This window comes from Lynx canadensis, chromosome D4, assembly GCF_007474595.2.
Source record: "Lynx canadensis isolate LIC74 chromosome D4, mLynCan4.pri.v2, whole genome shotgun sequence".
Lineage (NCBI taxonomy): Eukaryota > Metazoa > Chordata > Mammalia > Carnivora > Felidae > Lynx > Lynx canadensis.
The window spans coordinates 26344173-26365978 of NC_044315.2; the positions used below are offsets into that span (position 1 = coordinate 26344173).

General features: G+C 35.0%; 1 protein-coding gene across 7 annotated transcripts in view; it reads right to left on the reverse strand.

Moving 5' to 3' along the window:
- AGTPBP1 (ATP/GTP binding protein 1) overlaps window positions 1–21806 on the reverse strand; it is a 199873-nt gene that overhangs the window by 29384 nt on the left and 148683 nt on the right. For all 7 annotated transcript variants that reach the window (XR_003964299.1, XM_030293983.1, XM_030293980.1 and 4 more), the window contains exons 18-19: window positions 4564–4651; window positions 1020–1164 (exon numbers count right to left, since the gene is read on the reverse strand). Coding sequence is in view for 6 of the 7 variants with exons in the window: in XM_030293983.1 (XP_030149843.1) it covers window positions 1020–1164; window positions 4564–4651 (233 nt within the window). In the remaining variant the exon portion in view is untranslated. The remainder of the gene's footprint in view (window positions 1–1019; window positions 1165–4563; window positions 4652–21806) is intronic.

A 21806-nucleotide genomic window follows, 5' to 3' on the forward strand; every position in this document is an offset into this window, starting at 1 on the left:
AGCCCTCCTGCTCCAGTGTGGGGAAAGGAGGAAAGAGGACAGAAGTGAATTCTAGAATACCAGTTAGAAGAGGTGGCAGAAGTCCAGATGAGAGACAGCAATAATGGCTGGAAAGGTTGTGGCAGCAGCACTGGCAAAAGGAGGGGAATTTAAAATGTACTAAAAAGGTCACATCAGTAAAGAACAATAATATGTAACCCTATGTGTAACAGCACTATATACTTTGATGCTGTATTATTCAGCATGGAAAGATAACTGATAACACCTTTATTGTAAGTTGTAACTTTTATTAAAACCAAGTCAGCCACACTGAGTGTTCTAAGCTTTGCTCTCTCTTCTGTTCAGTGGAGTATGTTTCTCTTCTTTTCCCCTAATAATTTGGAAGCTTGTTTCTAATCATAGTGTTCCAATCTCTCTCTGGGTAAACCGATCATACCTCTTTGATCCATAATTATTACAAAAGACTTTCTGTACTAAGAAGAAAAAAATCTACCACAGTAACTACTTGACTAATTTTTTAGTTTCGTTTTACAATGTAAGTACTCAAACATCTCAAAAGAACTCACAAAACAACTCTTACATCTTAAATTCTAAAGAATCTGGATCTAGAACTCCACACCAAACCACTAAAAGAAATTAATTCCCCACAGAAAAACTTACATTTTTCTATTGCTAGATTTTCTATGAGATTCAATGCCTTTCATTAAACAAGTGGAAGTCTCACCTAGTTAATATGTGTACATCATGGAATCTTAGAGAACTACAGATTTCTATAAAAAGGTGGAGAGTAAAAATCTTTTAAAATTTCCTTAGTATTTCTACTAAATAAAAATAAAGACTACATTCCCATTTTACTCCCTTTAATGTTTTCAACAAACATGGTATTATTTTCTAAAATATTCAGCACCGGATCTTTTCATTTTATTAAGATATTTAATTAAAACCCGTCTTCTCCCAATTATCTGACACATATGCATAGAGCACAATAAGAGCCATAATATAACTTAATGAGTTCTCACCTGTAAAGTTGAATATGTGTATGGATAGTGATAAGCAAAGTAGCAAACATCATCTTTATGTGGAAAATTGACAGTGAATGTAATTGTATAGTAGGATTTTCCCTTTTGCCCACCTGCAGCAACTGAACTTCTTGAGAAGTGATTTCTGCAATAGAAAAGCACAAAACCTGTTTACTTCTTCCACACAAAAGTTCTGAATCTCCTTACTTCTTTATGAAACAGAACTTCGGGTGGGAGGAAACACACGGTTTATAAGGTTAGCTTAAATATTCTATACAAATTAGAGTTGGTACTACTGAATCAGATAAATGCTATCAGCCAACATGAGTTTTCATTTCTGAATTTACTATCAAATGGAGCTGAGACTCCTCATCAATGAAAAGCTTAGAACCTAATTCCTTGTTACCATACACATTACCGGATCTTGGCCAATTATCATCAATGGTTACTACCACCATTAGATGGAAGGCTAATGACCATCTTTAAAGCAGATGGATCAGGGGACAATACCTAAATTCACTATCAATCTTAAGGCTACAAAAAAAAAAAAAAAGAAAGAAAGAACCAGACATGATATGTTTCCGGACGTAAGGCAATAGGAATTCACGGCACCATCTATGAAGTATTCTTGCCAAAATCAAACCTGAAGTTGATCAAGCTTCTAAATCTAACTACTAGTTTATAGGCAATCAGTGAGATAGTAGAATTCATTATCACCACAGGCATGCAATCAACAAAACCCCAAATGTGGAAACTCTGGCATGACAGATGACCCAGTTTCTCCAACAAATAAAGGAGAAATAACAGAAAAAAAAGGGGGGGACCTAATGTTGAAACAAACAAACAAACAAACAAACATGCTGAAACTCTAAAACAACACTTATGAGACAATTGGGGAAGTCTGAACAATGACTGGGTATTTTATTGTATTACAGAATATTCTTAAGTGTGATAAAAGCATTATGGTTAGACGGTCTTTAAAAAATCTCTAAGAGATATGGGGTGCCTGGATGGCTCAGTTGGTTAAGCATCTGACCTCAGCTCAGGTCATGATCTCACTGTTCCTGACATGATCTCACTGTTCCTGACTTTGAGCCCTACATCAGGCCCTCTGCTGTCAGCTCAGAGCCCGCTTGGATCCCCTCCCCTCTCTCTGCCCTTCCCCTACTTGCACTCACGTGCTCTCAAAAATAACAAAAAATTAAAAAAAAAAATCTCTAGGGGCACATGGGTGGTTCAGTCAGATTTAGCATATGACTGTGGCTCAGGTACTTATCTCGTGGTTCATGAGTTCGAGCCCCACACTGGGCTCTGTGCTGACCCTGGAGCCTGCTTTGGATTCTGTGTCTCCCTCTCTCTCTGCCCCTCTCCCACTCACTCTTTGAAGTATTTATGGATAAATATGATATCTGGAAATGCTTTTAAAAATTCAGTGTGGGGTGCCTGGGTGGCTCCCTCAATTGAGCAGCTGACTCTTGATTTTGGCTCAGGTCACGATCTCACAGTTGAGACAGAGCCCCGCATCAGGCTCTGCAATGAGCATGGAGCCTGCTTAAGATTCTTGCTCTCTCTGTCCCTCTCCCCAGCTTGCGCTCCCTCTAAAATTAAAAAAAAAAAAAAAATCTTTATTAAAAAAAATTCAGTGTGGAGGTAGGAGTGAAAGTATTCCTAAAGCAAAGCTAAACATGTATTGATAACGGTTGAAACTGGGTGAGGAATACATTATCCTATTGCTTACTCTTACAAATGTTTGAAGATTTCCATAATAAAAAGTTTTTAAAACTACACATTACTTTCCAGACTTTAAGTATCACTGACATTTGATGGCCTAAAGATTGTCTATCAACCAACCTAATCTCTAAAATTTCAGATCATCTTCTATTATTTAAGTCATGAACTGAAGAAAATCCATGACCAACAACTAGATTTACTTGCACACACATAAACATGAACGGTATTTTCAAACCAGTATAGTCTTCATTCACTTAGCCACTATATCTTGAATACTCAATGACAAGGTGCTGTGGGCTGACAAAAACACAAAAACAAGTTCCAGGGCTAGTCCTTGCCGACTCTTTTCCCCCAAAAGTTTAACATCTAATCAGAGAGGCGTCGATAACCCCACATTAGAGCTATATATTTTATAAGTGACATTCTCTTATATACTGGTGGAAGTCCTTATACTCTCATTTTGCAAATGAAACAAACAAGCATCCAAGGACTTAGCTCACATGAAAAGTTAAGACACATGCAAAAATAGTAGATTTTATCTTCACTATCTGGATTTCAGGCTTCAGGAAAGCAAGTAGTGCTTGCTGCACAGAAAACAGTTAATAGGCATCTGTTGAATTGACCTGAATTCCAGTTCCAGATCTGGAAGTAGCCAAAAGAAAAAAACAAAAACTAAACAAATGAAAATCCTCGCCATCCCCCTTACACAGAACAGAACCACCACCTGTCATGTTACAACCATTCACTTGATAATGTGGAAAAGAAAAACATTCATTGATTGATTATTTCTATTCCAACTTTATGAGAAAGAGATAAGTAAGAGTATTTTTATGTTAGCCTAGCAGTAAAAGAAATAAGAAATTTATACAAGTACAGATGAAATGCATATAATCTTATATTTCTATCCCTCATTTACTATTGATTTTGCTAATACAAGTAAGGGGGAAATCCTACTGAGATGAATTCCAAGGAACACTGTCTTTCTCAGAAAGTAATAGCACTTAAGATGCAGGTTTTTCTAAAACCTAGAGTCAGAATCTTCTGATTTCTGAAGGAATATTAGTGCTACTTAAACCCAAGATAAAAATTCAAAATCCACTAAACAAAAATGTCAGGATTAAGATTAATAACAGAGAAAACACAGGGAGGTCAAATGACTTCAGTGGAGGAAGTTATCTAGAAATATATTACATGCAGAAACAGTAAAAATGAGAAGCAAAGGATATGATAATCCCAGATTACTTAGACGTGAAGTTGCAGAATAATCCAATCATTCCACTGAAGCAGTAAGTGATTTCGAGCACTGATTTCTAACTTGATTAAGTAGATGACCTATCTGAGGTCAAATTGAACTGTATAAACTGACGTAAGGTAACTATGGGATATACCTCCAGGTAAAATATTCTGGAAACTAAGATGAGGTAAATATTTGTATGCAGAAAAGAATTATACTTAATATCATCAGAACAACAAAAAGCCACTGCAAATTATTTCCTAGAATTCCTAATTTCCGTTTATTCAATGAAGTTTACATGGCTTAAAAGCTAAGAAAGTTGAGGACACATAGCTATCTAACTGGTGGAGACAAGATTTGGATTAAGTCTGTCTGTCTATAGGACAGGTTTTATTTCTACTAAATTTACCACCTCAATGAATCTCAAATTTTAAAGGACTCTGTTAGAGATAACAGTAAAGTATATCACCACAGTTCAAATAATGCAATAATGACTCTAGTTTCTAATCTTTAAACTGAAACAGAATCAAGTTAAGATCCCCTTCTGTCAGCTGATGTCAATATTCTTAGAATACTTACTTGTAATAACAAATGTCAGTTCCCACACGAATCCACCATGGTCTGGCATTTAATGCTTCCTGAACCGAATACATGAGTGGTTGCATACCTTTGACAGAGAGATTTAAAAAAAAAAAAGAAGAAGAAGAAGAAAAAGAAACAAAGAAAGAAAAAAAATTCTTCTCAGAGCTTCTGAGTTAAAAATTAATCATTCCATTATAGAAAGCACCAAATGTTCAGGAAAGCTAAAAGAAAATACATTTCAGTTTTTAGTATATATAAAAAAAAATATGAGATATTTCTTTACAATCTCCTAAATCAATCAATGATATGCTTTTAATCCCAATTTACCTAAAATCAGATTTCAACTTCAGTGAGAAATCATTAAGCTTTTTTCTATTACCTTTTCTATATTAGATTAAAAATGGTAAGTAAAATGTATTCCTTGGAACAAGTCAAAGAGTCAAAAATATATGAAGAAACAGTATTTGATCATACTTCTAACTCTCCAGGGATCCCCGTCTACACTGAGGTTAAGGGAGAAAATGCCACCAACACGTTAAGATTGTTTTCTTCTTCAAACTTCTCCACACAAATATGTGCTTATAGGAAGGAAAATGTAAAGGGACTATTAGCAAAAATAGGATTAAATATATAGCATATTTTCTTGGGTAGTTTCAGAAATATATTCTACATATAAACTTTAATATTATCCAATTTCATAAAATCGTGCACTAGGCTTCTAACTAGAACTAATGAAATTCATATGTTAAGTTTAGAAATGTTGACAAATTTTACTGAGATCTGATTTGACTTTCCTTATATTCTAACTTAAAGATAGAACCATTTTTTTTTTCATTTTCCTGCTACAGAACCATTTTGTTAAATTTAGCTCTGAGTATTTTAATTAGTGTTTCATAGTCTCTTGGGTTTTGTACATATGTAAATCATATAATTTGTAACTTAAAGTATTTGGCCTCCTCTTTTAGTATTTGTATCAGTCACTTCATTTTCTACTTTTACTGTATTAGAAAAATGATACAACCTTACAAGTGATTCTGCATATAGAAGAGCACAACTCTGTCTTGTTCCTAATTTTAATCAAAATGTTTTACCACTCGATACAATATTTGCCAATTTTTTTTTTGCACATCAACTGTATCATGTTTAATAAAAAGAGGTAACATTGAATAATCTCTATGTGCTAGACACTGCTCTAAGCATTTTAACATGTGTTAATTCATTAAATACAACAACCCTCTGTGGCAGGTGCTATGATTACTCCCATAAGTGGAGTAGTTTCTTTCCTAATTCTTATTACACTTGTTTTAATTTATTTTATCAAATGCCTTTTCAGCATCCACCAATAGATTCACATGGCTTTTCTCCTTTAATCTGTTGACAGAATAAATTATGTTGATAGGTTTCCTATGGCTATCTTTGCACTGCAAGAAAATGCTATTCTTTTACTAGTATATAATTATGTTAGCTAAAATCTTATTTAGAATTTTTGTATCTAGGGGTGCCTGGGTGGCTCAGGCAGTTAAGTGTCCGACTTTGGCTCAGGCACGATCTCAGTGTTCATGGGTTCAAGCCCCACTTCGAGTTCTATGCCCGCATCTCAGAACCTGAAGCCTGGTTCGGATTCTGTGGCTCTCTTTTTCTCTGCCCCTCCCATGCTCACACGCTGTCTCTCTCAAAAATAAATAAACATTTAAAAAAACAGAATTTGTGTATCTAAAAACTGGTCTTTTTAAAAATTACCTTTACGAAGTATCAGTATAAGACTATACTAGCTTCAGAAAAATATACTGAGAAGCTATCCATTATTGATTGGAATAAACAGCAGTACAATCTATTCTTTAAAAGGTAAATATAATTCAGCTGAAATGCCATCTCGATAAGGTGACTAATACTTTTTAAATTTCCTTTTAAAAAGTTATAGTCTGTTCAGACTCTCTACTTTTTTTAAAGTTTATTTTGAGAGACAGTGCACAAGCGTGCAAGCAGGAAAGGGGCAGAGAAAGAAGGAGAGACAGGATCCCAAGCAGGCTCCACACTCTTATCCCAGGAACCTTGAGATATGACCTGAGCTGAAATCAAAAAGTCAGACACTTAACTGACTGAGCCACCCAGATAACCCCAGAATCTCTACTTATTACTCAATTCTGGCATATTTTATTTTATGTCTATCATTATTTTCAGCATTTAAAAAAATTCATTCTCTTCCTTTTGGTTTATTTTCTTGTTTTTCTACTATCTTGAGTACTTAGTTCACTTACTTTCAGTCTTTTTTATTATAAATAATGCAAGTTATTAAATGCTTTCCCGCCAGCTCCCAGCTTAGCTATGTCACGTAAGTCTATAAAGTGTCCTCTTTTGAAGGACTTTCTACGTCAGAGTTGTTCAATTGAACTTCCTACCAGAACGGAAATGTTCTGTACCTGCAACATCCAAGTTGGCAGCGGCCTGCCACACGTGGCTAGTAAGGGCAGGAGATGAGCCCAGTACCACCAAAAAGTAGAATTTTTAATTTTAAATTAACTTAACTTAGCCACATGTGTGTGCTAGTCACTACCATACTGGACAGCATAGTTCTACAGGATTTGTAACACCAATTTTAAATTTCAGAGGTTTTTTTGTTTTTGTTTTTTTAAGGAAGAACTTTACATCTCCAAGTACCCATTTTTTGTTCAACATTTTGTTGATTTCCATTAGTATTTTAAATCACAATGAAATCTGTAAAATCTCTGAGCTTTTTAGTCACCCATAAGTTTTGTCTGTAACAAAAAAAGTTAAAAATTTTTAAATGTTTCATGAACATAAGGAAGATACCTTCTTGTGCTCCGTCTATAAAGCAGACCTTTTAAGGTGAAAAACAACAGTACTTACATCCAGATTCCGTAAATATAGCTCATTGCACAGCCAAAGTGCATTACCCACACACTCCCAAATAAAGTATTTCCAGGGTCTAGTTCAAATGGATTCTTTCATACACTTCATCAAACACTCCAACTCATGTGACATTCTATGTCACTCACATTTGTAATGTGACTTTTTTGCAGTTCTTCTGTTTTATCCTTCCGTTGGAGAAGATACACAGGCCTTCTGCCCCATGTCCCTAACATGTCTCAGTTTCATAATCATACTATGTCACACTATTTCTTGAAACCCATTTCAATTTTTTTAAGGTATAAGTCCAAGATCCCACCAACTTCCAGTTCTAACATGGATGAGATGCTTTCCCGAAATGCTCCTCAACTTTCCTCCTGTTAACACTGGAATCCCAGATTAGCTCCACCATTTCTCCCACTTCCCATCTTACATCTCACTCTGTTGGCTGCAACACATCTTCAAATATGTTCTCAAACTGGAATCCCAATGAATCCCAAAATCAAGCTTGTTGACTACATTATTCAAATTTTCTGTATTGTTATTTGTGTTTTGTCTTCTTGATATGTTAAATTCTGAAAGGGGTATTTTAAATTCTCACAAGGACTGTCTTCTAATTAAGTTGTATTTCTTGGAGCTTTTGTTCATTCTCTACAAATGCTCTATGGTTATGGTCCTTGCTGTGCTGTATAAAGGTTTGTGTTCTGCACAGCAAAAGAAATCATCAACAAAATGAAAATGCAACCTGCTAAGTGGAAGAAAACACGTGCAAATCATGTATTTGATAAGCGGTTAATATCTAAAATATATAAAGAACTCCTACAACTCAATAGAAAAAATAACAATCTGATTAAAAAATGGACAGCCATTAAATAGAAGGAAATCTTGCCATCTGCAATAACATGGATGGACCTTGAGGGCATCATGCTAAGTGAACTAAGTCAGACAAAGACAAATACCAAAATACCATATGATCTCACATGTAGAACCTAAAAAAAAAAAAAAAACTCATAGAAACAGAGAACAGATTGGTAAGGCAAGAATAAAAGTGGGGGTGGGCAAAATGGGTGAAAGTGGTCAAAAGGTAAAAACTGCCAGTTATAAAATAAGTAAGTCCTGGGGATGTAATGTACAGCACAGGGACTGTAGTTAATATATAAATACTACATTTCATACCTGAAAGTTGCTAAGACAGTAGCTCTTAAAAGTTCTCATCTCAAGAAAAACAAATTTATAACTATGTGGCAATAGATGTTAACTAAACTTCTCAAAGGGATCATTTCACAATATATACCAATATTGAAACATTAGGTTATACATCTGAAATTAATAGGTTATATGTTAATTATACCTCAATTTAAAAAATGTTTGTGATTATTCTACGTCTTCAAGAACTGCAACTTATAAATACACAGTATCTATTTAGTGCTTTTGATCCTGATTTTTTCTTTGTCTGGATGGGAATGTAAATTGGTGACACCTTTACAGACAACAGCCATGAAGGCCCTTCAAAAATTAAAAATGTAAATACCATATGACCTGCCAATTCCACTTCTGGCATTAATATTACCACTTTTGCTATATTTTATTTGCATTCTCCTAGTTTATCTCTGCCCAATCATTCATTTTCAACTTTTCTTTGTCATTTAATTAATACCCTCCTCACCCCCACCACTGTGTAACTTTTTTAGGACATTTCAACTCATAATTAGTGATGACAGACATACATTTCATGTCATTCCCTCCATCTTATTTTCTTTCTACTATTTCATGGGTTTTCTTCTTCTTCTTTGCTTTCTTATTATTACTGGCTTGGTTGATTTCTCCACATTTTTTTCTCCATTATTGGAAGCTTTCTGTTGTACTCTTCAATTCACTTCCCATCCTCATCGTTATGATTAATTGGTATTTCTCTGATACTGTATCAATAACTAAGCAATCCCATCAAGATAAGTTAACCTTCACGTCTCCCATATCACCCCCTTTAGAACATTTTTACTTTTGACAGATTTTATAAATTTCAAGACTTCTACCTTGAGATCTTTTTCCTCATTTATTTTTCTCACAGAGGGTTCAGGGAGAATATAATTCTGAATTCTACATACACAAAGTGTATGGCAGTGACAAACAAATGACACACTTCGCAAAAGACATTTGGCTGTCCTCTAGCTTCCTGTGCCACCGATGAGAAGTCCGACACTAATCCACCTTTCTCACGTGCAGAACAACACAGTGATTAAGAGCATGCAGTCTGCAACCAGACTACCTGGATTTGAATTCCAACTTCACCACCTACCAGATGCGTGATCCTGGGCAGATTACTAAAGCACTGATGCCCTCTTTTTCTCTTCTGTAAAATGGATTCTGTTGTATAGATTAAGAGTACCACATGTGTTAGCACTTAGAACAAGGCCCAGCACACGGTAAATACTCAATAAACGTTAGCTGCTGTAATATTATCATTATTTATGTAACCAGTTCTTTTAAAGTGGAAGTATGTTAAAATTTTCTCTTTATATTTGAAACTCAAGTATTTCACTGGTACATACAACAGATTCCTATCTTCTTTATTTCTTCCTAGGAATCACTGAGCCATTTTAATCTGAAACTTCAAACTCCCCCAGGGGCTCCTAGGTGGCTCAGTGGGTTAAGCGTCAGACTGTTGATTTTGGTTCAGGTCAAGATCCAAGGTCATGGGATCTATGCGTGGAACATGCTTAAGATTCTCTCTCTCAGGGCACCTGGGTGGCTCGGTTAAGTGTCCAACTCTTGATTTCGGCTCAGGTCATGATCTCCAGATTCAAGTCCCATATGGGGCTCTGTACTGACAACGCGGAGCCCGCTTGGGATTCTGTCTCCTGTCTTCTTCTCTCTCTGCCCTTCCCCCACTAGCGCTCACTCATGCGTGCTCTATCTCTCAAAATAAAAATAATGACTCTATCTCCTCTGTCCCTCTCCCCAGCTCACCCTCTCTTTCTAAAAAGAAAAAAAAAGCGGGGGGCGGGGGGGAAGAAACTTCAAACTCCTCCAGACACACAAAACTCATAATAATGGTTGACTACAGTAAGGTTCCAGCTGAAATCAACAGTACATTAGATTTATTGAAGTGTTCTAATTTTATAAAAGACAATGTATTCTATTACTTTTTAAATGATAGTTAATTATGATCACAATGGAAGAGTGACATCTTAAAATTCCAACTATCATAAAAACCATTTGAACCAAAGAGGTTGTCCTACTAAGAATCAATCAAATGAGGTAACTCAGACTGAATATACCACAATCTACTCGACCTGACATTTTGGCTATATCTGAGTAATTGATATGATCATTAGCCAAAGGATAAACCTTTATATACATAAAAAATATGCCAAGAACTGTCAATCTTGTCACTTGAATACAGACCACCAAAATATTAAATTGCCATGGTGAAGGCAAAATCCAATGGCAGTAGCTTCTAACAATATCTAAGTAAAAGCCAAAGTCACATTGAGTAGATGCTAAATGACAAGTACAGATACAAAAAAAGACAAGGTGTTTTAGTCCCTATTCATCAAATGTATGATGAACCACATATTCATGAAATTTTCAAGTTGAAGCTAATACCCTCATTTAACAAGGAAGGGGGACAAAAAAAGTTTAAAATGGAACTTGAATAACCTACAGCCACCTATCACAAGTTGCATACGTTATCTGGACTGAGTGATTCCATGGAGAAAAAAATGCATGCTTATCATATGGCTAGTACAACAACAGAGATTTATACTAAAAATAGGAAGATCAGATTGTTGGTCTAGGAGATAATGGTAGCCACTTGAGTCTACATCCCTACACACATCCTTACCACCAAAAAGGAAATAAATAAATTCAACAAGCAGCACAAATAAAACCCAGGCTTTCATCATTACTAGAAGACAGAATATAAAAACTTTAAATCACCTGTTAAAAATGGGCAAAGATACACCAGGCAAATGGAAACAAAGTAGGAGTTGAAATCCTGAGATCAAAGTAGGTTTCAGGCCAAAAAATAATAAATGAGACAAAGAAGGAACTTTATAAAGTGATCATTCACAGTAAAATATAATAATAACCAATATCTATGTACCAGATAAGACCAATCTCCTAAGTAAAGCAGAAATTACAGAATACAGAAGACAGAAACATACTATCGATAGTAGACTAACACATCACTCTAGGTACACCACAAACCAAATGAACAAAAATGAAGAAATGTATACAGAAGATCTAAAGAACATAATAAGGCAAATCTTAAATACGGAACACTGTATCCTTATATATACACAGAATATATATACCTTCTTTTAAGAGCACGTGAGATAGTCACAAAAAATGATCACATATTAGATCAAAAGGAAATGTCAGAAGTTCCATAAAAGAGAAATACTAACCAACAAAACTGTCTAACCACCATGTAATAAAACTAGAAACTAAAAATAAAATTAACACTTGGGGCACCTGGATGGCTCAGTCAGTTAAGCACCTGATTTTTGATACAGGCTCAAGTCATGGTCTCACTGTTGTGAAATCAAGCCCCGAGTCGGGCTCCACACTCGAGCCTGCTGGGGATTCTTTGTCCCTCTCACTCTGTCCCTCCCCCATTCACATGTGGGCACTCTCTCTCTCTCGCTCAAAATAAACGAATAAACATTAAAAAATAATACTAATAAAACAAAATGAACACAAACAGGGAGGACACACATGCAGGGGGGGTAGGAAGAAAGGCTGAATGAAGTGAGGAGGACATCTGCCCAAAAAGGCAGCAGAAAGATTGTAACATACACTGGAATTGATCAGGATTAAATATATTAAGGATAAGGGAAGTTCACATTCTCCACGTTGAAGGACGTTGTAAATATAGGTTAAAAAAAAAACACACACACAGAATAAAGCCTGTGGAATTGAAGGTATCAGTGTGACCTCATAGAGACTGTGTGGGGGTGTATACACATAACACATACACACAAACATAAACATATATATACATATAGAGAAACCACTACAAACGAAAATTTCTATATAAGTACTTATACACACATACAGTCCTCAGCTCTGTCTACTAAGAGGTCCAATAACAATGTACACACTATGCACACAGACCTTGGTTTTTAAGTACCATTCACCACTAAAACAAGCCGGGGCTCTTCCAAGAAATGATTGATACCAGGCTGGGGCAGGAAAAGGCAAGATGCGCCTTGGATATGTATGCCGAAAAAGCAAGGATGCCCATACAGAATGATAGGGATGTGTCAAAAGGACACTGAAGCCAGTATGAAAAGGATCCCACTGGCCAAATATTGGGCAATTTGAGCATAAAAATAAATAATGAGAGAAACAAATTACAACCTACTAAGTAAAACAGGAACCCAATCTGGGTTTATATTAACATAGTAAAATCTGATGAGGAAAAGATATTTACATAGTTTCAAAGTACTTCCACCTAAAATACTTTATTAATTATAAAGAGAAAAGGGGTAACTTTATAGTGGAAAGGCTAGCAGACTCCAACTTAATCAAGTGATAAAATTATTATTATCAGTAATGGGACAAACAAAATCTGGGATGTCACCAGAGTACAACATCACTTCTATAATATTCCTGCCAAAGATACCTAACTTGAATGGAGTCACGAGGAACAAGAGACAACTCCAAGTCGAGAACTACTCTACAGAATAGGAGTTCTGTAATTTTCAAAAATGTCAGGTCATATATGTTAAGGCCTATAAAACTGTTCCTGACTTAAAGAGTGCAGAACTTGACAACTAAATACACATGGTTTGAGCAGAATTCTCTTGCTATTATAAGGATATTATTGAGAAAATGGGTGAAACTCAAATGAAGAGTCTATGGATTAGACAGGATTCACAAATCAATTATTTCCTGACGTTGGTGGTTATATATATATTTTAAAAATGCCACTGTTTATAGAAAATATACTAAAAGTATTCTAGGGTGATGAGGTATCATTTCAGATCCTCAACATCTGGAGTCAGGGTGTAACTTTTCCGTGAATTTGAAATTATTTCAAAATAAAATATTTAGAAATAGTTGATCTTATATTAAACTAGAATCTTCTTGACATATATTTTGTGCATGTTCATTTTATGTTCCTAATGGGATCTTCATAGTTCATCCATCCATTGCCTCATTCATTTAACAAATGTTTACTAAACATCTGTTAAACGCCATAGTGTAAACATGGCAGTCAGCAACAGTGACACTGTCCCTGATCAGATGGAATGTATAAACAAGGGGGAGGGGGCAGGAAAGAGATTAATAAGCTACACTTATAAACAACATAAAACTGTTATGAGCACTCCAAAGGGAAAAATTACAAGGAACATTTATCCAGGAGATTCATCCAGCCTGAGGAGTCAGGGAATACTTCCTTAGTCAAGAGATAGCTCAGCTCAACTTCCAAGTATGGAATTAACTAACGAGGGCAAGGTGGGAATGCTACAGACTAGACTCTAAAATTCTATTCTGCTGATTCCACACATGTTCAATTTATGTAAGGAGGTGGTTAAAAATCTTCATGTATCTGGGAGACATGGCTAAGGGGAGGAGCAGGGAGAAGGAAGGGTTAGGGGGTAGGATGAGAAAAAGAGTGCAGAAGTGCCAGGGAGGGAGCTTGCCAAGGAAAGTTCCAAGTTACTAAAATGCAAGACTGCCATCTAGTGGTAATTTGAGCAAACCCCTTTCAAGTAATGGGGGTGTGTGTGGAGAGAGAAATGGATTACAACAGATGTGACATTATTATACAGTGATATAAATTCTCAAATAAAATTCACAAATAAGATCATTCACTTGTGAGAAAACTAACAGAATCACCTAAAATATCCCCAGGAAAAGGGCAATTTAAGATACAAAAACAATAGTAATTCTGCCCCTTTTGGGGGCACTGTCAAAGAATAAGCCATCTTTGGACATATTTGCTTAGAACCCAACACTAAAACCCCAAACCAATCAAAAAAAAAGATGTCCCAATCAAAAAAAAGAGAAGAAATAAAATTAATTAAAACTAATATTACTTCTGAATTTCAGTCATGGATGGCAATTAAACAAATCCTTTCAGCTGAACAAGATTCTACTGCAAATATTTTGTCATCAGTACCATCCCTGGAGTGAATTCAAAATTCAACCCGATGACAACATCAACTACATAGCTAGTTGCAATTTCTTAAACTGCTGAATTCCAGCTTACTAAAATATTAGTCCCTTCTTTCTACTGATGTTAAGACAAACCAAGATTTCCTTTATGTTGTACTAAACAAACCTAACAGAGTTTCACTTAAAAAAATTATATCTGCCTAAGAGCTCATTTCACAGCTATAACCAACTTCCTAGTTAAATACTTACAAGTATATGGCAATAAAAAGAAATCACAAGAGACCACTTCTTGTCAGAATTTGGGAGAAATCTCTACTAAACTTAAGGCAGATGGAACAGGACTGAGAAAATCCAATGCAGAATATGCCTCATGCTCTATTTTTTTATATACATATTTTGGATTTCCACAATGAAACAAGTGTTGCACTACACCTTAAAGAGTGACAGACAGAACAATCAAGAAGCACAAAAATAGCGTAAAAATCTAAATGTATCAATTACAAAAAGAATTTTAAGTTAAAAGCATGTTAAAGACAAGGGTCAAACAATAAAATGCAACCTCTATTTATAAGAAACAAAGATGTATCAAGCAAATTTAAACCAAAACATTGTAAAAATAGAATTCAAGGTTAAATATACTTAAGTATGACTATTTTATACTGTTCAGTGGTATATACAAAATAAATATGGAAAAGTTACAAACTATGTGCCAAATAATGCTGCTTAAACAGAAAAAAATATATATGTTTTCGTAAATGAGGACTGGACAGAAGCACAACAGAACTGAAAGAAAATTTTTTTAAGTCTTAGGCAGATAGGGTAAAAAATAAATAAGGACACCAAAAGCTGAATAAATGGATTTATAACACTAAACTAACAATGTATATGAAATTATGCTTCCAGCAGAGAATATATATTATTTTCCAAGCACCCATGAAAACAAAAACTGACCAGATAGGAAGCTTAAAAAACTGTTCCAAATCATAAATTTTATATGTATGTGAACAAGATTCATTAAAATTTGAAAGTAATGAGAAAAATTTTAATCAAAATAATCTAACCAACCACGAATATAACAAATGTCTTCCAAAATAATTCTTGCATCAAAAAGGATACCAACACTACATACAATTAGAGGCAACCTACAAAATAACAAGGAGTCTTAATATTAAAATCCAGAGGGGAAGGGGATACAAAATAAGTTATAATTAAGAGCAAATTCAAGCCCTAAATGCTTGATCATCAAACAAAAATAAATTTAGGTAAACAAACTAGAAGCTAAAAAGAAGAAAAAAATCAAACTGCAGAGAGGAAAAGAGAAAAGTTAATTTTAAAACTTTTAAAGGAAATAAGGAATAAAACCAAGAGCTAGGTTTTTAAAACACTAAATTATGTTTTAAGCACACACGCAAGGGAACGAAGCAAGAGAACAGGCAGCACACACAGTGCAGACATCATACAGAAATCCCTGCTAGTGAATTCTGAAAATCTAAATGTCATTTATATAATAAAATGTAAATCATCACGATTGCCACAATAAGAAATAGAAAACTAGACTACACCAAGTCACGGAAATCTGAAGAAGTTATCCAGACTCTCCTCCCACCCAAAAAGGAATACGCAGACAGTTCTAGAGGTGCGTTCTTTCCGAATTTCATGAAGACATGTATATGCTATTTAAGCTGTTCCAGAACACAGGGTGGGGAAATAAAAGCTTTTTTATTTAAGTGTTCAAAGTTAGCATCAGCTTGTTTGCAAAACTGGCCAAAAACAACCCTCCAAAAAAGAAACGGACTTGTCTAACTTACAACCAATGATGTAAAGCCTTTAAACAAAATACTAACAAATCAAAAATAGTTGTATATTAAAAGATTAACTCCCATGGCAAAGTGGATTTATTTCTGAAACCCAAGGATGATTTGATATTAGAAATATTATTAATACAATACAGCACATTAATAGCTCATATTATACAGTCACATCACATTAATAAACGCAAAAATAAAATACTTTCAGTTTTTAAATCTTAGTAAAAGTAGAAATTTTTTTTTTTAATTTGTTTTTATTTTTGAGCGACAGAGAGCATGAGCAGGGGAGGGGCAGAGAGAGAGGGAGACACAGAATCTGAAGGAAGCTCTAGGCTCTGAGCTGTCAGCACAGAGCTGGACATGGGGCTCAAACCCACAAACCGCGAGATCATGACCTGAACCGAAGTCGGACACTTAACCAACTGAGCCATCCAGGCGCCCCAAAATAGAAATTCTTTACTATGAGAAAGAATCTGTACCTCAAAAAAAGAGCTAGGGTATTTAATGTAAATACTAGCAGCATTCACATTAGAGTCAAAACAAGGATGCCCAATGTCTCCTTTTTATTGTAAACATTCTCAAAATTATATCCAACAGCTACAAAACAATGAAAGATACACAATATAACTACAGATAAGGAAAAATTCTAAGGACATAGCAAGAAAATCCGCAGTATCAATTCACAAACTATGAAAACTAGTAAGAACGTTCAGTAAAGAGGTCATTTTTCAAGTGAACATATAAAACTTGACAGCTGTCTTAATTATAAATAACAAACCTGAAAATGTTTGAAAGTACTCTTTCAAAATAGACACCAAAAGAAAATACATAAAATACTTAAGAATGGAAGTAAATAAAAATGAACAAAACTAACAAAAAGAAAACTAAATAGCGGCACCTGGGTGGCTCAGTCAGTTAAGCATCCACCTCTTGATTTCAGCTCAAGTCATGGTATCACGGTTCATGTTTTTGAACCCTACCTCTGCTATCAGCGCAGAGCCTGCTTGGGATTCTCTCTCTCTCTCTCTCTCTCTCTCTCTCTCTCTCTCTCAAGAAATAAAAATAAACTTAAAAAAAAAATAAATAAATAAACTTAAAAAATTATTTAAAAAAAACTAAACTTAAGTGAGGGCAGAAGAAAATGAATAAACAAAACTATACACCATGTTCCTAAGCAGTGAGACTTAATATAAAAAATTAAATTTCTCTCAGATTATTCTATGAGTTTAATGTAATTGAAATCTTCTGGCACTTAATAAAACTATTCTGAATAATATTTAGAATAAACAATTCTGGAAAAATAGGTAGAAAAATTCAATTGTTTTTGAAAAAGACTACAGGATGTTAAGCTGTATTATAAAGTCAGTTACACAGCAAAGGATGTTACACTAGACAGAAAGGTCAGGATCATTAAAATCAAGTGGTACCAGAGCAACAAACAGCTTCCCCCCAAAATGCTAGTCCATAGCTTCTGAGAACTGTATTGTTTCAAACCAGAGGGGACAAATAATATGACTAGGAGGTCAGAGTAATTCAACCCAGATTCAAAAAGTTAGGAACTAGGAGCAAGTCAGAGTGATATCTTACCAACCAGCTTCCAATCTGTGTTTGCTAACCAGAGCATTTTCTTTTCTTTTCTTTTTTAATATTTATTTATTTTTGAGAGAGAGAGAGAGAGAGAGACAGAATGCAAGCAAGGGAGGGGCAGACAGAAGGAGACACAGAATCCAAAGCAGGCTCAAGGCTCTGAGCAGTCAGCACAAAGCCTGACACAGGGCTTGAACTCATGAACCACGAGATCATAAACTGAGCTGAAGTCGGATGCTTAACCAACTGAGCCACCCAGGCACCCCATAACCAGAGCATTTTCTATACGAGCTACCACAGAGCAGCCATTCACAATGTCTTCTAAGTGATGTTTCCTCTCCATTTTTTACTAGTGGGTCAGGAACAGAGTTGCAAATGAGGCATAAATGTAAATAAACATTTAACAAATAACTCAATTTATCAACATCATTTTAAATCTCTTTGGAGAAAGAATGGGTTCAGTTGTAGCTGCTTAACTACTAACAACAGGATTAAGTTAGACCCCAAATTCACAGAATTTACCAAAATAAATCCTGGATGAAGTTAAATATAAACACCGAAAGCATATTATCAAATGCACTTCAAAAAGGTTGACCTAATTTAACACTCCTACCAGCACAATAAGTATCCTTTTCCCTAGTTTTCAGCAACATCTGTTCATTTGCTTTGAGAAATTCTACTTAGAGAAATTTATGGCAAAGCAATAATCATAAACATACACAAAAGCAAATAAGTAAGGGTATCAACAGCACAGCTTATAATTTTGAAATGTTGAAAAAGACTTAATAAAATCCCAAACTGTACATTACTCAATAGAATATTATATAAACATTAGTAATGATGTCACTGAAAATACTGAATGGCATGAGAATAGTTTCGGGTGAGTTTTCATACTCTAACCCCAATCTATGAAAGGATAAAATTTCATTTTAAAATTATGTGAATGTAAGTCTGAGGATTACAAAATGCTAATTAGTGGATTTTCTCCCCTTCTTACATTCTTCTCTAAACAATTTTTAATTTACCAAATCCCCACATTAAAGATCCACTGCTTGATTATCAGAAAAATAAACATATTTACAGCTGGCAGACAGAGGAATTCCACTTCTGTAGATTTGTAACTAAATAATTATACACACAAATATTTTGTACAATAATGTTGATCTCAGCATTATTTAAAATAGAAAATAATCAGAAGCAGCTTAAATGTACAACAGAAAAAGGTTTGGATAAATAAATTACAGTACCTCTTGTAGGATGTCCATTATACTCTGTTTTGGAGAAATATTTCATGACCAGAAAAAAATGTTAACAATATAATGTTTGGTTAACATACAGACTATGAAACTGCATGGGATACAGGCTTATTTTTTAAAATAAATACAGAATTATGTAGATGTGGAAATCATATATTGCCATATAAAAAAGGCTGGAAGGACACAACAATATTAAAGTGGCTATCTCTGGATGATGCACTGTGGATGGTTTTAATTTTCTTAACACCATTCTGTTACCCAAATTCTCTATAAAGTGAGTTTGGAAAGTGTGATAGACATACAAAAATACCCAAAGGGCAAGGGCTAAGAAGCAGGGGAAATTTTAAAGTAAAGCAGCCATCTGTCCCATTGTTTTGATTTGGTTTCAGTTTGCAAGTTTCAGTTTATTTATTTTAAACTTAAAATGATACTAAAGGAAGACATTATTTTATCACATGGAAGTACTGATTTAAAAATAAAAATAGGGGCCCCTGGGTGGCTCAGTCGGTTAAACAGCAGACTTCGGTTCAGGTCATGATCTCACGGTTCATGGGTTTGAGCCCCATGTCGGACACTGTGCGTCATGACAGCTCAGAGCCTGGAGCCTACTTCAGATTCTGTCTCCCTCTCTACCCCTCCCCGGCTCGCAGTCTGTCTGTCTCTCTCTCTCTCTCTCTCTCTCTCAAAAATAAAAATTAACATTAAAAACATTTTGTAATTAAAAAAAATAGAGAAGCACTGCTCTACAATGTAAGTTTTTAATTTTTAAAATTAAAATTATAATAAAGTTTAAAGTAGTAAGAGTACTATTTTATAAAAGTGAATAAATGAATGTAGTTGTAAAGATGTCATCCACCTGCAGGCACTACAATTTGAAAATTATACTGGCTATCATTTTAGGAATAAATAGGCTTTTATATTTATATACTCTTAAGGAGCACCCAAAATACAAACATACTTCCACTTAAGTAACTGTCCTTTCCTCCTCTAAAATATTATGTCAGCACTATAGTTACAAGTTAAATAAGGAAAACATGAAATTCTTTCATTTTTTACTATTATTCTGAATGAGTTTCAAATAAGGTAATTTTTTTAATTATATGAAGGTTTTAAGATCAAAAATAGGTCAAAATTATTTTCTAAGAAATACAACATTCAATGATTACTAGTTAGGCCCCAAAATCACAAAAATAAAGAATGTGAAATAGATTTTATCTATTAGAATAAAATATAGAATATTCACATCACTATTCATGCAAAATATAAGCACTGACTCCTTGGTCAAAATATATTTAAAATGCACTATTTAAAATTAGATTACTTAAAACGTTTAAAAACTTTAAATAATTTTATAACTAACCTAGATATTATGCTACATAATCTTCCTTTCATTATTGCATTAAATTAGTGAATCTGATTAAAGCTTTTATCCCAAACATGTAATCATCTAGAGTGTAAAATTTCCTATTTCCCACATAAATGATGACAACTGAGAACAGCCTCTTCAACTCTTGAAAACTCTAATTCTTCGAAACGCCCCTTAAAAAGCACCATCATATTCATGCCTTTAACAACTTTAATACTTTTGCTAGTGTGCTCTACACACACTAGAGTTTTTAAAAAATTGTTTCATGAGAAAAACAGTAGAGAAAACCAATGAAACAAAAAGCTGGTTCTTTGAAAAGGTCAGTAAAATTGACAAAGGTCAATAGAGCTGACAATTCTAGCAGGATTGACAAAGGAAAACAAAGAGAAAACATAAATTACTAGTACCAGAAATGAAGCAGGGGTGTCACAACGGACCCTGCAGACCTCAAGAGGACAGAAAGGGAATACTGTGACCAACTCTACACAGACATTTGACAATTCAGAAGAAATGGATCAATTCCTAAAAGGCACAAACTACCACATACCACAACTCACTCAGTAGAAAATAATCTGAATAGCCCTACAACTATTAAATTTAATTTGTAACTTAAAGACTATCAAAAGGGGCATCCAGGTGGCTCAGTCGGTTGAGTGTCAGACTTCAGCTCAGGTCATGATCTCACAGTTTGTGGGTTGGAGCCCCACATCAGGCTCACTGCTGTCAGTACAGAGCCTGCTTGGGATTCTCTGTCCCCTCCTCCCCCCACCGCCCTTCCCCTGCTGGCACATAATCTCTCTCTGTCAAAAATAAACAGTTAAAAAAAGTAAAACTAAAGACTCTCAAAAAAGAAATCCTTCCAGACCCAGATGGTTTCATTGGAGAATTCTACCAAATGTTTAAGAAGTAATACCATGGGGCGCCTGGGTGGCGCAGTCGGTTAAGCGTCCGACTTCAGCCAGGTCACGATCTCGCGGTCCGTGAGTTCGAGCCCCGCGTCAGGCTCTGGGCTGATGGCTCGGAGCCTGGAGCCTGTTTCCGATTCTGTGTCTCCCTCTCTCTCTGCCCCTCCCCCGTTCATGCTCTGTCTCTCTCTGTCCCAAAAATAAATAAAAACGTTGAAAAAAAAATTTTTTTAAAAAAGAAGTAATACCAAATTTGGGGTGCCTGAGTGGCTCAGTTGGTTAAGCATCCAACTTTCAATTTCGGCTCAGGTCATGATCTCCC